Source organism: Mixophyes fleayi, chromosome 3 (assembly GCF_038048845.1).
Source record: "Mixophyes fleayi isolate aMixFle1 chromosome 3, aMixFle1.hap1, whole genome shotgun sequence".
Lineage (NCBI taxonomy): Eukaryota > Metazoa > Chordata > Amphibia > Anura > Limnodynastidae > Mixophyes > Mixophyes fleayi.
This window is the reverse complement of record NC_134404.1, coordinates 131,623,723-131,638,487: the sequence shown is the minus strand read 5'-3', so window position 1 is coordinate 131,638,487 and position 14,765 is coordinate 131,623,723. Positions and strand designations below refer to the sequence as shown.

Sequence of the window (14,765 nt, the reverse complement as noted above, 5' to 3'; positions counted from 1 at the left end):
GTCCATTCATTAGGGCACTTACAACTTTTCTTTAGTGGCTGCTTAAATTATAACAAAGTCCTTAATTAGCGGTGGTTTCCTCCTCAGTCAATCAGATAGGTCTCTCTCTTTTGCACAAATTATCTTTAATGAACAGATCACCTATCTATTTCCAACTGTCAGTGCCTGGTAGTTTGTCTTGTCCACATCCTGCAGGTCACACTAAAGCCCCTCACTTGGCTGTCTCATGAGCTCTTCTCTGAGTTGTCTTCTCAGACCTCCTGGGTGTAAATGTATCAAGCTGAGAGTTTTCCAGCGGGTTTGAAAAACCAATCAGGTTCTAGCTATCATTTATTTAGTACATTCTACAAAATGATTGGTTGCTATAAGCAACATCTCAGTTTTCAAACCCGCCGGAAAACTCTCAGCTTGATACATATACCCCCTGGTCTCAAACTGGGCCCTCTACTGAGCTCCTCGCTGACCCTTCTGAGCCTTATACTGAACTGCATTATAGGGTTGGTCATGTGTCTTTTTAATCATGTGGTTGATATCCCCTTTTCTTTTCTGCACTTAGATTCCGGGAACTAGGAAATAGAGTGGAACCTGGGAAGCACCAAAAATAGTGCAATATCTATAAAGAATCGTTTATTCTCATGAAATAAAGATATAAAAACAAACAAAATTGAAGGAGTTTAAAACAGTGTATCTAGCTTCTCTGATCTCAAGCTAAGTCATTCTACTAAATTTTAAATTTGTGTCTCCCTTGCTGCAAAGGCAGCGCAACTGAATGGTGGCACATGTATTCAGATTGAAGCTTCCTTTTCAAGTGTAATGTTAGGCCACTTAACAACACATTTCATCACAATGACTTCAACAGGCCAGCATATTTCAAAATATTTTCTCCAATGCACAAAATTAGGACCTCATCTAGAATTGGACACATTCTACAACCAAAAAGCAGATGTAAAATGCAAAAAATTGATTTTTTTAAAAAAATTAGGTGTGTAGGCTGAGCTGAACATATTTTAAGATACGCATGATTCATCATACTGTGTAAAATATATGTGTTGCATGAAGCTACCTTTAAAGCAACTGATATGCTTTTAAGCATGTATCAAGAAAAGGCTACAGTAAGGGCAGCAAATCTAAACCCAGACAAATGTTGTGCTCATGGCCGAGGGAAATTGAGCAAGGGAAGTGTGTCTTAGATCCACAGTAATTAATGTGGGTCCTAGACCCACGTGAGAGTAGTGAAGGGTTTCAGCTCCACAGGATACCAGTAGGGGTATTAATCCCACAATGATTGGAGTGGGTACAAGCCCCACTGAAAGGTATCAATCTAGGCAGTAGGCTAGGTCTACAATCATCATCTACAATCTCCCTTCCTACAGTGAAAATACTTGGACCATGTCTCTAAAATGCGGAGCTCCAGGGAAATAGCCTGAGAATGTCTAGTGGGTCAGAACCCTGCCACAGGCAGAGGATAGAGTTAGAGCACCCTGTGAGTGGAGAGCTAGGAGTGGGCCAAGGCCACAATATTACAGTAGTGGGTCATAGCCCCACAGTATACTTAGTGGTCCTAGCCCCACCAAGTTTAGAGAGTACCAACCCTCTAACGAGGTCTCCATAGAGCAGCTATAGCTCTCCTAGCAAGATGGAGTCCTGCTGTGGCTACAGTTTGTGAAACCATCCATGTCACCTGCACACGATTCTTGGAGGCCTGGGAGAAGATGAAGTCCTGATTGGTGTCTTTCTGCTCTGCATTTGCACCATCATGGTCCACAATCTGGTATATGCACACGAGAGGACCAAGATCAGTAAGAAAGTTGCATGAAAGATGTTACAATTGACACATTAGACATCCTTCCAGCTGCTGGTGTTCATAGACTATGGGAATTAGACTACTGGGAGAAGCAAAGGTTGAAGCCTAACCCGCAAACAACGCAAGCTTTCTGGACAACTGAGGGGCTGATACAGAAGCGATTGAGCTTCAGGGCATCCTTTGTCACTACATGAATCACACTGAGATTATTCAGCACATAACCCTCTGTCATGAAGATCCATCAAAATATTCAGCAACTAATAGAGATGGGTTATTCTCTCTGGCCCCAACCTGAGCCTGCTGAGACAGATAGAGCACCAAGAAGAGTGGTTCTGGTTAGCATAGTAAGAGTCTTCTAATAGAAAGTTGCTTCATAGCCAACTATGATAAGACCAGAGCCAACGGGTGGATGCCAAGAGGCACTAAATGCATAAGTTTTTCCCAGCAGCTGGTGAAGCAAAAGGAACTGTTATACTTATTTAACTGCAGACCTGGACTATGGAGATCTAGTGGCGGAATGTAAGCTCTGGAATACACTGTGCCCTACCAGCTTTATACTCTTGGCTGCCCAGTATATTTGACTGAGGAGGTCCACCACATGGGGAACCTGAGGAAGTGGTGAGTCTGGAGAAAACACCAATGTTGGTAGCCAAGTATCCATATCATGTGAAGAGTATAATTACTGTTCCTGATGCTCTACAGCTCCAACAGACCACCAAACTAGTGGTGCCAGCAGAGACCATGGACAACCCTGTTGCTGGTGTACTATCTACAGAGGAAACAGCTAATGGACCGGGCATCCTAGAGTCCCAATGTTTTCCCGCCCCTCAATAGCTTTTGGTTGTTCATTTGGGGTAGGCGGATTGAATTTCAAGGAGAGAGAGCCTGCAAGGAGCCCCAACATTATACTGCCCCTTGGCAGTTTTCAGTTGTGCATTTGGGGTGGAAAGGCCATTGGATGATTGCCCACTGTATCTCGACTTCCTTGTGTGGATTTACTGGGGTTTGTGATTCCCCAATAACACTCAGGGAAAATATGCTATAACAGGTTAGCTCAGAGCACACGAGGGACCGCTTTGGCAGGACAGCGTATAGTGCTACCATACAGACTGTCCCAGTTTCCCTTGTAAATTTAGGTCATGTTTACACTAATATCAGGTCTACAAAAGAATGATAGTCTGCCAGCTACATATTTTGAACTTTCAAATCTAATCCTCATTGGTTGGCTCAGTTCAGTCCACCCCCTTAGGCAGGAAGCTAAAGAGGAGTGAGTGAGAAGCATAATGGTCAGTATTGAATACAGTAAATGTAGGAAATACACTAGAAGAGGCATAGGAGGGAAATTCTGGAAGGAACATGGGAGAGCTGGGTGTGGTGAAGATCACAGGAGGGTTGGTATCTTGTCTGTTGAGCAGAAAATGCAGAGGAGTCACTGGATTGTAGAGGCAGACATAAGGTTAGTTAAATAATCAGCCAAAGGGATAATGTAGTCTAGGGGCAGGGATAGGTTAGGTATGTGTGAGGGTTGATGCTGGAGAAGAGAGTAGTTGAAGATGATGGAAGTATAGGTGTTGGGATGGTATAGCTAACGTGTCAGAACCGGACGAAGAAAGCTTGGTACAAGTGATTTGCTGGGAGTTTGCAGGAGTAGGGCATAGGCAGGTCTGGAGAGGTGATAGGGTCAGGTGCAGAGTGGAGGATCATCAAGGGTTGCTGAAGTGCCTGGAACAATGGATAGGTCTGGTGAGGTATCTGTATCAGGTGCAGTGAGGAGGTCAAGGCAGAGGCAGCCTTTATTTCAAGTGTCATATTTGTGAATGTTTTAATTTTTAATACATTTTTTTCTTTGTCTTCAAACAATACTAAATATCACATTTGAAAGTTTGCCATGTAGACTGGTGTACTAATGTGACTGTGATCCATTGCAAATATTTGCCCCTTTGCAAAGAGCACATTTTTGCACTCAAATACACTAAGAAGTTAAATCGTAGATTACCCCATAGTTGAAGATTATGTAAAGATTACAATTTATGAGTTAAAAATCCACTTACACCTCTTCTAGTCAAATGCTATAAAAATTTGTGCAGTATAGTAAACCTTTCCACTAACTAATTTAGTCTATAGCAGCACTAATAATTTTTGTATTCTTGCAAAAGACATTCTTATAGTAATAGTTAATTCCGGTGGTAATCGCTTACCCGTTTACGAAAACCCAGACACACAGCACACCTACAAGAAAAAAACGTTTGCATAGAATAACGACAGGTATATTAACAGACTTACCTTAAAAATGACTGTCCATATCTCCGATGCCAGCAGAGGGCTGAAAGGACCTCTTTCCGACTGCCCAGCTCTTCTGCAGTACTGTGTCACGTCAGTGCGCCCTTCATGATTAAAAATTTAAAGCGGCATTGTCAGGACCCTGCAGGGACACTGTTTAAACAGGGTCTTGACATTGCCGCTTTAAATTTAAGTCATGAAGGGCGCACTGACGTGACACAGTACTGCCGAAGAGCTGGGCTGTCGGAAGAAGGTCCTGTCAGCCTTCTGTGGACAGTCATTGTTACAGTTAGTCTGTTAATATACCTGTCATTTTTCCATTTTTTTCTTGTAGGTGTACTGTGAGTCTGTGTTATCGTCATCGCCAACCCCACCCGTTCATTCAGTATAAATTGTGACACACGACAACACTTCTATGAAAACCCCCATTGAGAGAAATGTTCAAACTTGATACAAAAATAGTGCTAGGTTCAATATCACAAACATTCATAACATATGTGTGCTTAATGTATATACAGGCTGTTCTTCAGATCCCGTACTCTGCTGTCCAGGCCTCAATAGTTCCTGCCATAAAGGTTGTTACTGTGATGAACACTGCCTTACAGCCCATGATTGTTGTCCAGACTACAATGAAACTTGCAACGCAGGTAACTGTGAAATTGTGGTTCAGCTGTATCTAAATTCGTTATCATTTTGTCTTTGCTTAGTGGGTAAATATGTCTTTAAGGAGCTGTGTAAATGTAGAAAATCAAATCTGAGCAATTAAGATAACTATAAAACAGCTTCCCTCCAGAACAAAATGTCTGTTTAGAAGGCATTTTGGATAAACTCTTTTTTACTAATGCATCTACAGTAAATCAGTGATGGGCAACTGGATACACTTTAAGGGTCTACTAGCCATCCCTCTAACCCTCAAATAACCAGCATATTTTCATTAATTTCAATAATAACTTAAAGGCAACATTGAAAAAGCAATTTGTGAAACATATATTAGTGTAGCAGGTTGAAGCAATGAGGGGATAGGGGAATCGGGGTTAACTCATTTAATCCAGAAACCATGCCTATATATTAATGTTAGATGCTATGACTAAAGCCAATTAAAATGATAGCATTGTTGTCCAATATTAGACCAGCTATACACAGGTTCCATTGGTATGTTATTTTGCTCCACGATAATCATTGTCAACCATTCCAATTTAAGACCAGCATACAAACGATGGTCAACGCCTCAGTTTGATATAGAATTATCTACACATAAGTCTCACTGAGTGCCACTCTGTTTAATTAAATTACTGTTAAGCGACTTGTCTGAGCTTTTATTCAATGCAGAAAAACTGCATACAAGCTCCACGTACCATTGCATTTTTGACCACTGCCAAGGGGTAAATGTATCATACCCCGGTTTCTTCAACTCCCGCGAGTTCGGTGTCTTCGCAGCTTAAATTTAAAGCGGTGCTGCCTTGTACAGGGAAGTTTCCCTTTACAAGGCAGCGCCGCTTTAAATTTAAGCTGCGAAGACGCCGAACTCGCGGGAGTTGAAGAAACCGGGGTATGATACATTTACCCCCAAGTGTTTTTAGTTTAAACGGTTATACTCACGTTGGCCAGCATCTCTGCTAGATACAAAGAAACCTATACAGAAGCTGCATTAACTCATGTAAAATCTCTATACAATCACTGTCAACCACTATTAGTTTAAACCAGCATATTCACAGTGGTCAGCGTCTTTGTCAGATATGGAGTAAGTAAGTTTGAGATCATTAATCTTAAGGGGATAACACTATACTATACTGCATTTATTAAAAACTTTGTGTATTCCATATTAGCACAGGAAGTGCAATATGTTAAAATACAGAGACATTTTCCTCTGTTGAGCAAAGTTTATTGTACACTGTAACATTGTATATGTTATTAACACGCACTGATACTTTTATAACTATTTAACCACATATACTAATATAATTTAATTAGAGGGCTAATCTGTTCAAATACTTTTTTTCTTCTCTATATATCACAATGTATATACCAATGGAACCTGTGTATAGCTGGTCTAATATTGAACAACAATGCTATCGTTTTAATTGGCTTTAGTCATAGCATCTAACATTAATATATAGGCATGGTTTCTGGATTAAATGAGTTAACTCCAATTCTCCAGTCCTCTCGTTGCTCTATATTGCATTCTATATGTATGAGTTTGCTTCATCTAATATAAACTAATTTTCAGTCATATAGTAAAAAATCAGTATTCCCTTTCGTAATGGATGTGGAATGGGTGCAAAAATTAATTCAAACTGAAGAATAATAAAACATACATAGCATATATGGTCCGGACCAAAAGGAACTCCTTATAAATAAATATGCAATAAAGTAATATTTAAACTCCTATGTTAGTCCAACAAGTTCAGTACTCAACATAAACATTCTCTCCGGAGGTTAAGGGAAATAAATAGAAGTCCAACATCTCAATAAAACTTTAAATGTTGTTTTACACCAGATTTTCTGATTCAACTATTTGACCAACATTATTGTCTATCAAAGAGGCTAGTTTTCATTTTGGGAAGTGCACTGCTCAGATTGTAGAATATTCAGAAATATATGTTTCTCTATGAAGATTTAAAATTCTCATTCTTTTCAAATGTTTTTTTTTTCATTTAAAACTAAATCAGGAACTACAACGGGGACACCTAGCACGTTGACCACAGTGTATCCTTCAGCATCAAATAGAACTACAGAAACCATACCCAGCACAATAATAACATCCAGCACTAGCAATGTGGTGACATCTGGACAGCAATCTACAATATCACATTCTCTTACAACAGGTGGAAACAACACTACTGAGACAACTCAACAATCAGCTGCCACAACAGGTAACTTTACTGAATCTAGACCTACACTGGAAACAAGTACAGCATTGAATACACAGAGACCTAGTTCAAGAACAATATTTCAATATGTAGAAAATACAATGGGTCTGAGTCATTAAGGGGAGCGAAACAAAAAAAGTAGTAAATTTGCACCTTGGCAAAACCGGGTTGCATTGGCAGGGGAGGTATATTTAAAATATGGGGAGAAATTCATAGTTGGGGTAGAGCATGTCCTAGATCAACTTTAAATTTCAGTGTAAAAATAAAACTATCAAGTATTTTTGTGCTATGTGAAAAAACAGCCAGTATTTTTCTAACATCCAAATAATAAACTAATTTGCACCTTTTCCATTGTAACATGGATTGTCCAGGAGCAACTTTGCTCCGGCTTTTTGCTTTGGTCTCCTTAACGGCTCAGGCCCAATGACTGTAAATACAATCACAAAAGTTAGAGTATATGTATGATTCTAAAATATGTTCAGTAGGATGCAACAGTGGACATGAACACAGACACATACAATACAGGAAGTCAAACCTGCCAGTTCAGACACATATAAGACAGAAACATTTCCAATACATATATAAGCACACAATACGCAGATGAATGCATATGGATTACATAAACAGTGACTATAAAAAGTAATACTTTATATAGATACAATGCTCTAAGACTGTATACTTAACATTGGAGTCACAGGCAATAAAACGCTTTTTACAGCTGCAATGCGCAGAAGGAAAACTTATGTCTCGGTCTGACGCAGACTGACACGTATCTCATATTTGCGCTTCTCTACGCTTAGTAGTGGGTAGGCAGACATTGGTATAGCAATGTAAGGGATAGATTCATTGAAAATCATGTTTGACTGAGTTATGTAAAAGCCGCAAATCGCCAAAAGGTTTTATTGCTACAAACTGCCGCATTTACTATGGGGCGGTTTGATGCTGGAATGAAAAACTGACGGTGATATGTGACGTATTCAAAAGACCAGTTTGAAAACCGCCACAAAAATAGGCATATTATTTTAGATCTACTTTTGGCTAGGAGGCAAAATTAATTTATGATTAACTTATGGGGAGAAATGTAATTTTTGATTATATAATGTGGGAAAATTATTGTACATTACACTAACGGGGCAATATTATTATATTAAGGGAGCAATAGCAATATATTATTATATTAATGATGTGGGCATCATTTATACTGTGTCAGGATTCCCAATAAACACCACAGAGAGAACGTAGTAAAATGAAGTGGTTTTTATTAACACCAGTTACACAGGTTTCAGGTTGCAGTACGGTAGGGTATGGCAGAAATAGCTAAAGAACACAGTGGATAACAGATGCAGAATGTGGTGGTCCGCAGAACTTTACCACAAAGTAGTGGAGATGGCACACAAGGTGCAACGGTCTGCAAAGCAGGGCACTAAAGATTCAGAGAACAGGTAGCAATAATCTGCAGAGTGTTACCACAGGATACTAGAGTAGACACAGAGGTTGTGATGATCTGTGGATAGATGTGCTGGGAACTTCAGAGAACAGGTATCAATAATCTGCAGAGTGTTACCACAAGATACTGGAGTAGACACAGTGGCTGAGATGATCTGCGAATAGATGTGCTCGAGACTCAGAGAACAGGCAGCAAACAGGAGCAGAGAACAGGCCCAGCAACACAGGTAATTGCAACAGATGATCTGGCAAAGGTTGCTTGGGACAGGCAGGCTTATATAGGCCAGCAGCAGGTGTTTAAGCTTCCAGCAATAGCGAGGCAGGTAAGAGCAGACTAAGTACCACTTTGGCCCCTTTGATGGCAAGTGGTACTACATGCAGTATACAAATATATACAAAGGTCCAACAAAGTACCTGCAGACAGGAGCTGCAGGATGCAGGTCATGACAAACTGCACATGTGGCATATGGGTACAAGTGTATACTGGCACTTGTAGTGCCACATATGTGCAATATAAATAGTTCTCCCATCATAAATATTTATCCCTGCCGTTAAAAATCAAATAGAATTGCCCCTTAATAGTATAATATAATTATATTACATATTGCCCCATATTATATTAATACAATAATATTGTCTCATTGATATAATGAAAAATGGTTTTGCCACTTAATACAATTCAAAAATTAAATTTGCCCCATGAATTATTTATAAATACATTTTGCCCCTTAATCAATAAACATTGTTTGTCCCCACAATTCATAAGTCAATGGTGCCTCTTCTTATGTTCTGAATGGAGCTGCATGTAGTTTGAGCAATCTTGCCTCTCACAGCCATTTCTATTAAATTGTTTTTCCGTCAGTTTTTCCAGCAGATTGTCATGCTGCAGCTTGGTAAATCTGATTTTTTTTTTTTTTTTGTGTAATTTTTTTTTATTGAAAGAACAAAGAAATATATATATAGCAGATGGACCAAATACAATGCAATATTAATAGTCCATCAACCAATAATAAATGACGCTTAGTATGAAGACAAACATTACACAACATACAAGAGAGAAGAATGGATGAGGGGATATAGATGGAGGGAAGAAGGATAGGAGAAGAAGAGTGTGGAGGGGGGCGAATGAGGAGAAAAGGGGACTCCACATATCATGAAAGAAATTTAGCTAGGATAATGATGCTAGACAAAAGTGTTTAGCTCCTGCCCGCCCACTAGTGTGTCTACCCAGACAGTCCTCCAGCCATAGGATGCCATCCACATTCTAAAAGAGAGCGGAGAGACCAAGGCCCCTTAAATTCAAGCCAACGGAGCCACATCGCCATGCACTCAGTAACTTTTTTGACCAGAAAGGGAGATGTCATCCATAAGCCTGTAAAGATAAGTCAAAACCATGTTTGCATGCTAGGAGTGAAAGAAGACCGCCAATGGACTAAGATAACCGCTATGGCTGCATTGCTCAAATGTCAGAGTAGGGATTTTTTTCTACTGAGATATAGCAATGTCTGGGATGCTAAACAGCCAGATATCAGGTCCGTATGAAACTGGACAACCAATAATTTCTTCTGCAACAATTCTTACCTTGCACCAATATTGCACTATTATAGGACACGACCATCAAATATGGAAGGGGGATCCCGTCCCTGATCCTCATCTTCAGCAGGATACAAAGACACCCAGGTGCATCTTACTTAATTGAGAGGGACACCTGTACCAACGAAAAAGTACTTTGTACCGCGTCTTCACCACTAAAAGAGGGAAAAGGTGCGTATATGGCCATTGGCCCCCAGCTGAACACTCCTGATCACCCTACCTATGGACCATGCCCTTCATGCCTCTGGTGTCAGTCCAGAGTGGGAAGTCTGGGTTAGCAGTCATGGGGGTGAAGGGGATAATGGAGATGAGATAAATGTCAAAGTGCGCAATCTGTCCCAGCTTTGAAGTGTGGATGCAGTAGTAGGATGGGAGGAGTGTGGGAGGTTGTGCAGTCAGAGGAGGACAGCTTTGAAAATATTCATTACCTGTCCCTCAATATGAATTCACTGCCTGGATGGTGACGCTCTTGTCCATTCCATGACCCTATTAAGGAGAACAGCCTGATAGTATTTAGCACAGAGGGGCAGCTGAAGGCCCCCTTGTGTATTCCGTCTATATAAAGTATCATGGCGGAATCTGGGAGCCCCACCTGCCCATACAAATTTGCGAGCCAGTTTTGGAGATCCTGAAAATATCTAAAGGGATATATATTGGGGGGGAAGGGGGGTTTGGAGAAAATATAGCCGTTTCGGTAGAATGTTAATTTTAATTATATTCATCCTCCCAAACCAGGAGAATCCACAAGATCGCCAGCTCCAAAATTTCATACTAAACTTGGGAATTAGAGGGAGGAAGTTGATTTTATACAAGTCAGAGAGGTCCGTAGACATTAGTACCTCTAGATGCTTAATCCGATAAGGGCACCAGGTGAAAGGTTAAGAGCTCCGGAGACCCTTAAGAACATGTGGCAGGATGGAGAGATTCAGGGACATAGATTTAGTATAATTAATTTTAAAGTCTGACAGTGTCCTGAACCTTTTAAACTTGAGCATTAAATTGGGCAATAAAACCAACGGGTTGGTGACTGTTGCCAGCAAATCATCAGCAAGGAGGGTAAACCTGTACTCTGACCCTCCCACTACTACCCCTGTTACTTCTGGATTATTCCTGATGTTTCGAGCCAAACCCTCCATGCACAGGCCAAATATCAATGGGGAAAGCGGGCAACCCTGACACGTGCCATTGTAGAAGGAGAATGTGTTGGACAGAGAGCCATCAATTTAACTGCGAATTGTAGGCTGCCTGTAAAAGGAGAGGAATTTATGAAAACAGTCCAAGCTCAGTCCCATGTGCTCCAGCACCACTTCAAGAAATTGGCAATCTACCCTGTTAAAGGCCTTTTTCATAACAAGTCCAGGGTGTGTCTACTCTCTATTAAATGCATGAGGTCTATAATCTTGGTCGTGCTGTCCCGCGACTCGCAGCCCAGAACAAAGCCCACCTGATTGCTATATATCTGGTAGGAGGCTCTTCAGGTGATTCACCGTCATTTTCAGGAAAAGTTTTAGGTCTACAATTAACAGGGAGATTGGGCGATAGCTGGAGCAGAGGGAGGAGTCCATACCCTCCTTAGGATCGGAATATGGGCTTCGAGTGACTGCCTGAAGAAGCTGGGTTTATCTGAGACCTCATTAAAGGTTCCAGGGAGAATAAGGTTTATCATTTGGCCAAACATCTTATAGTAGTCAATAGTAAAGCCAACCGTCCCTGGGCTTTTGCCAGTTGTCATGGAGGCGATAGCCTCTTCCAATTCTATCAGGGTAAAAGGTTGATCCAGCATCTCCCTGTCAGACTCTGAGAGCTTGGGAAAATTGCATTTCTGGACGTATTCACTAATCTGTTCCCACTTAGAGTCAGGGGTCACCAGGGGGGATGAACCCGCTATGTTAAATAAACGGGAGTAATTAGCGTGAAAACCTGAGGCTATTTACCCTGTCAAATGGCTCTCCTTCCCACTTCACTTAATGGATGAAAGAGGCAGCGCATTGGGGATCTCAGTGCCCAAGCTAACAGCTTCCCCAACTTGCTCGCCCATCGATAATATTTGTGTTCGCATCGATCAAAGGCCAAATTAGTTCTGTCACCAAGCAATTTATGGAGGGCAACTCTGTCTTCTGTCAATTCAAGCAACGTTCTCTCTGCCAGGGAGGATTTATGTTTCCAGAACCCTGATTTAAAGCAGGAGATTTGCTTTGAGAACATTCATTTGTTGTTTAACAAATGACCGTAATTCAATGAGTTTTTATGCACATTTATGGGGCTCTCAAATGGTCACCCTAAATTCGTCATCAGAGTCATTATGAGCAGTGTAGTCCTCAATAGCAGCACCAATTTGGTCCTTACAGTAGGTGTCATACAGGACGGACTCGCTGAGTCTCCACGTCCATTGTTTAGGGATGTTAAGAGGAATGCGTATGCTGAGGGAAATGGGGGCGTGGTCCGATCATGTTATTTGTCCAATGTCTGTCTGTCTAATTAAATGTAGATGTCTATGGTTGACCATCAAGTAGTCTAATCTGGAGTACACTAAGTGATGCAATGGGAGCATGTGATGAATAACAGGCACAGATCTTGAACAGAGCAGGAGGGTTGAGTTGGGAGTTATTATTATGGACTGAAAATTAGTTTATGTTAGATGAAGCAGTTTTATATATATATATATATATATATATATATATATATATATATATATATGTGTATATATATATATGCAATATAGAAAACTTTAGCATTTTAAATAAAATAGTCACTTGTATTCAAGTTTTCCTTTTGTCAGACATAACAAATGGTCCACCAAGGATTTGGGGCTGGATTTACTAAGCTGCGGGTTTGAAAAAGTGTGGATGTTGCCTATAGCAACCAATAAGATTCTAGCTTTCATTTATTTAGTACCTTCTAAAAAATGACAGCTAGAATCTGATTGATTTCTATAGGCAACATCCCCCTTTTTCAAACCCGCAGCTTAGTAAATCTAGCCCTTGGTCTCACCTGGGGTAATTACCATATCCACTTTAAGTCTGTTTTACTGTATTAGCTCTAAAACTTTAAATGTAGGTTTACACCAGATTTTCTGATTCATGTATTTGACCAACATTATTGTTTTTCAAACAGGCTAGTTTTCATTTTGTGAAGTGAGCTGCTCAGATTTTAGAATATTCAGAAAGATATGTTTCTCTATGAAGATTTAAAATTCTCATTCTTTTCAACTGTTTTTATTTTTCATTCAAAACTAAATCAGGTACTACAACTGGGACACCTAGCACATTGACCACAGTATATTCTTCAGCATCAAATAGAACTACAGAAACCATACCCAGCACAATAATAACATCCAGCACTAGCAATGTGATGACATCAGGACAGCAATCTACAATATCACATTCTCTTACAACAGGTGGAAGCAACACTAATAAGACAACTCAACAAGCACCTGCCACATCAGGTAATCTTACTGAATCTAGACCTACACTGTACAGAATTGAATACTCAGGAGACCTAGTTCAAGAACAACATTTCAATATGTAGAAAATACAATGGGTCTGAGTCATTAAGAAGAGAAAAACAAAAATAGAAGTAAATTTGCACCTTGGCAAAACCATGTTCCCTTGGCAGGGGAGGTATATTTCAAACATGGGGACAGATTTATAGTTGAGGTAGAGCATGTCCTAGATCAACCTCAAATTCCGGTGTAAAAATAAAGCTTTCACGTATCTGTGTGCTAGATGAAAAAACAGACAGTATTTTCCTTACCTGCAAAATAATAAACTAATTTGCAGCCTTTGCATTGTAACATGGATTGTCCAGGAGCAAATTTACTCCTTTTTTTTGCTTTGGTCTCATTAATGACTCAGGCCCAATGACTGTAAATTGAATCACAGAAGTTCTAGTATATGTATGCATTTAAAATATGTTCAGTGGGGTGCAACTGTAGACATGAACACAGATACATACAATACAGGAAGTCAAAAGTGCCAGTTCAGACACATATAAGACAGAAACATTTCCAATACATATATAAGCACACAATACACAGATGAATACATATGAATTACATAACCAGTGAATATAAATAGTTATACTTTATATAGATACAATGCTCTAAGACTGTATATTTAACATTGATAACATACTGAGGTCACAGTCAGAAAAACCTCTTTACAGCTGCACATGCGCAGATGGAAAAGTTATGTCTCGGTCTGACAGTAGACTGACATGTATCTCATCTTTGCGCCTCTCTATGCTTAGTAAGGGTAGGCACTCCAACAACATACTAGTAGGTCAATTGGCTGCTATCAAATTGACCCTAGTCTCTCTCTCTATGTCTGTCTGTGTGTGTGTTAGGAAATTTAGACTGTAAGCTCCAATATGACACGGACTGATGTGAATGAGTTCTCTGTAGAGCGCTGCAGAATTAGTGGCGCTATATAAATAAACGGTGATGATGTTGATGATGAAGTGTTTCGGTGGCACATGAAGCATAGCAGCTGGGCCTAGACTAGAGGTTGCTGCGCAACACGTCTCTGTAAATGTTTGGCAGTGACACTTTCACTCCACAATATGCAGTTGAGAGAGCTCATCGTCTGCCTCCACAACCTCCTCAACCTGGTACCCCTCACTGCACCTTTGTAGCCAAGTTCCTGAATTTCAAGGACTGCAATGCAGTTCTTTGTTTGGCAAGACAGAAAAGTCTGCTGAAATGTGAAAAATCGCACAGTGGCTATATTTCCTGATTTTGCCATGAAGGCACAAAAGAGCCATGCTCAATATGC

General features: G+C 40.3%; 1 protein-coding gene across 1 annotated transcript in view; it reads left to right on the top strand.

Moving 5' to 3' along the window:
- Positions 1–14,765, top strand: part of LOC142142776 (uncharacterized) — a 43,368-nt gene that overhangs the window by 17,823 nt on the left and 10,780 nt on the right. The window contains exons 3-5 of the mRNA XM_075200593.1: positions 4,603–4,731; positions 6,754–6,957; positions 13,235–13,438. Of these exons, the coding sequence (XP_075056694.1) occupies positions 4,603–4,731; positions 6,754–6,957; positions 13,235–13,438 (537 nt within the window). The remainder of the gene's footprint in view (positions 1–4,602; positions 4,732–6,753; positions 6,958–13,234; positions 13,439–14,765) is intronic.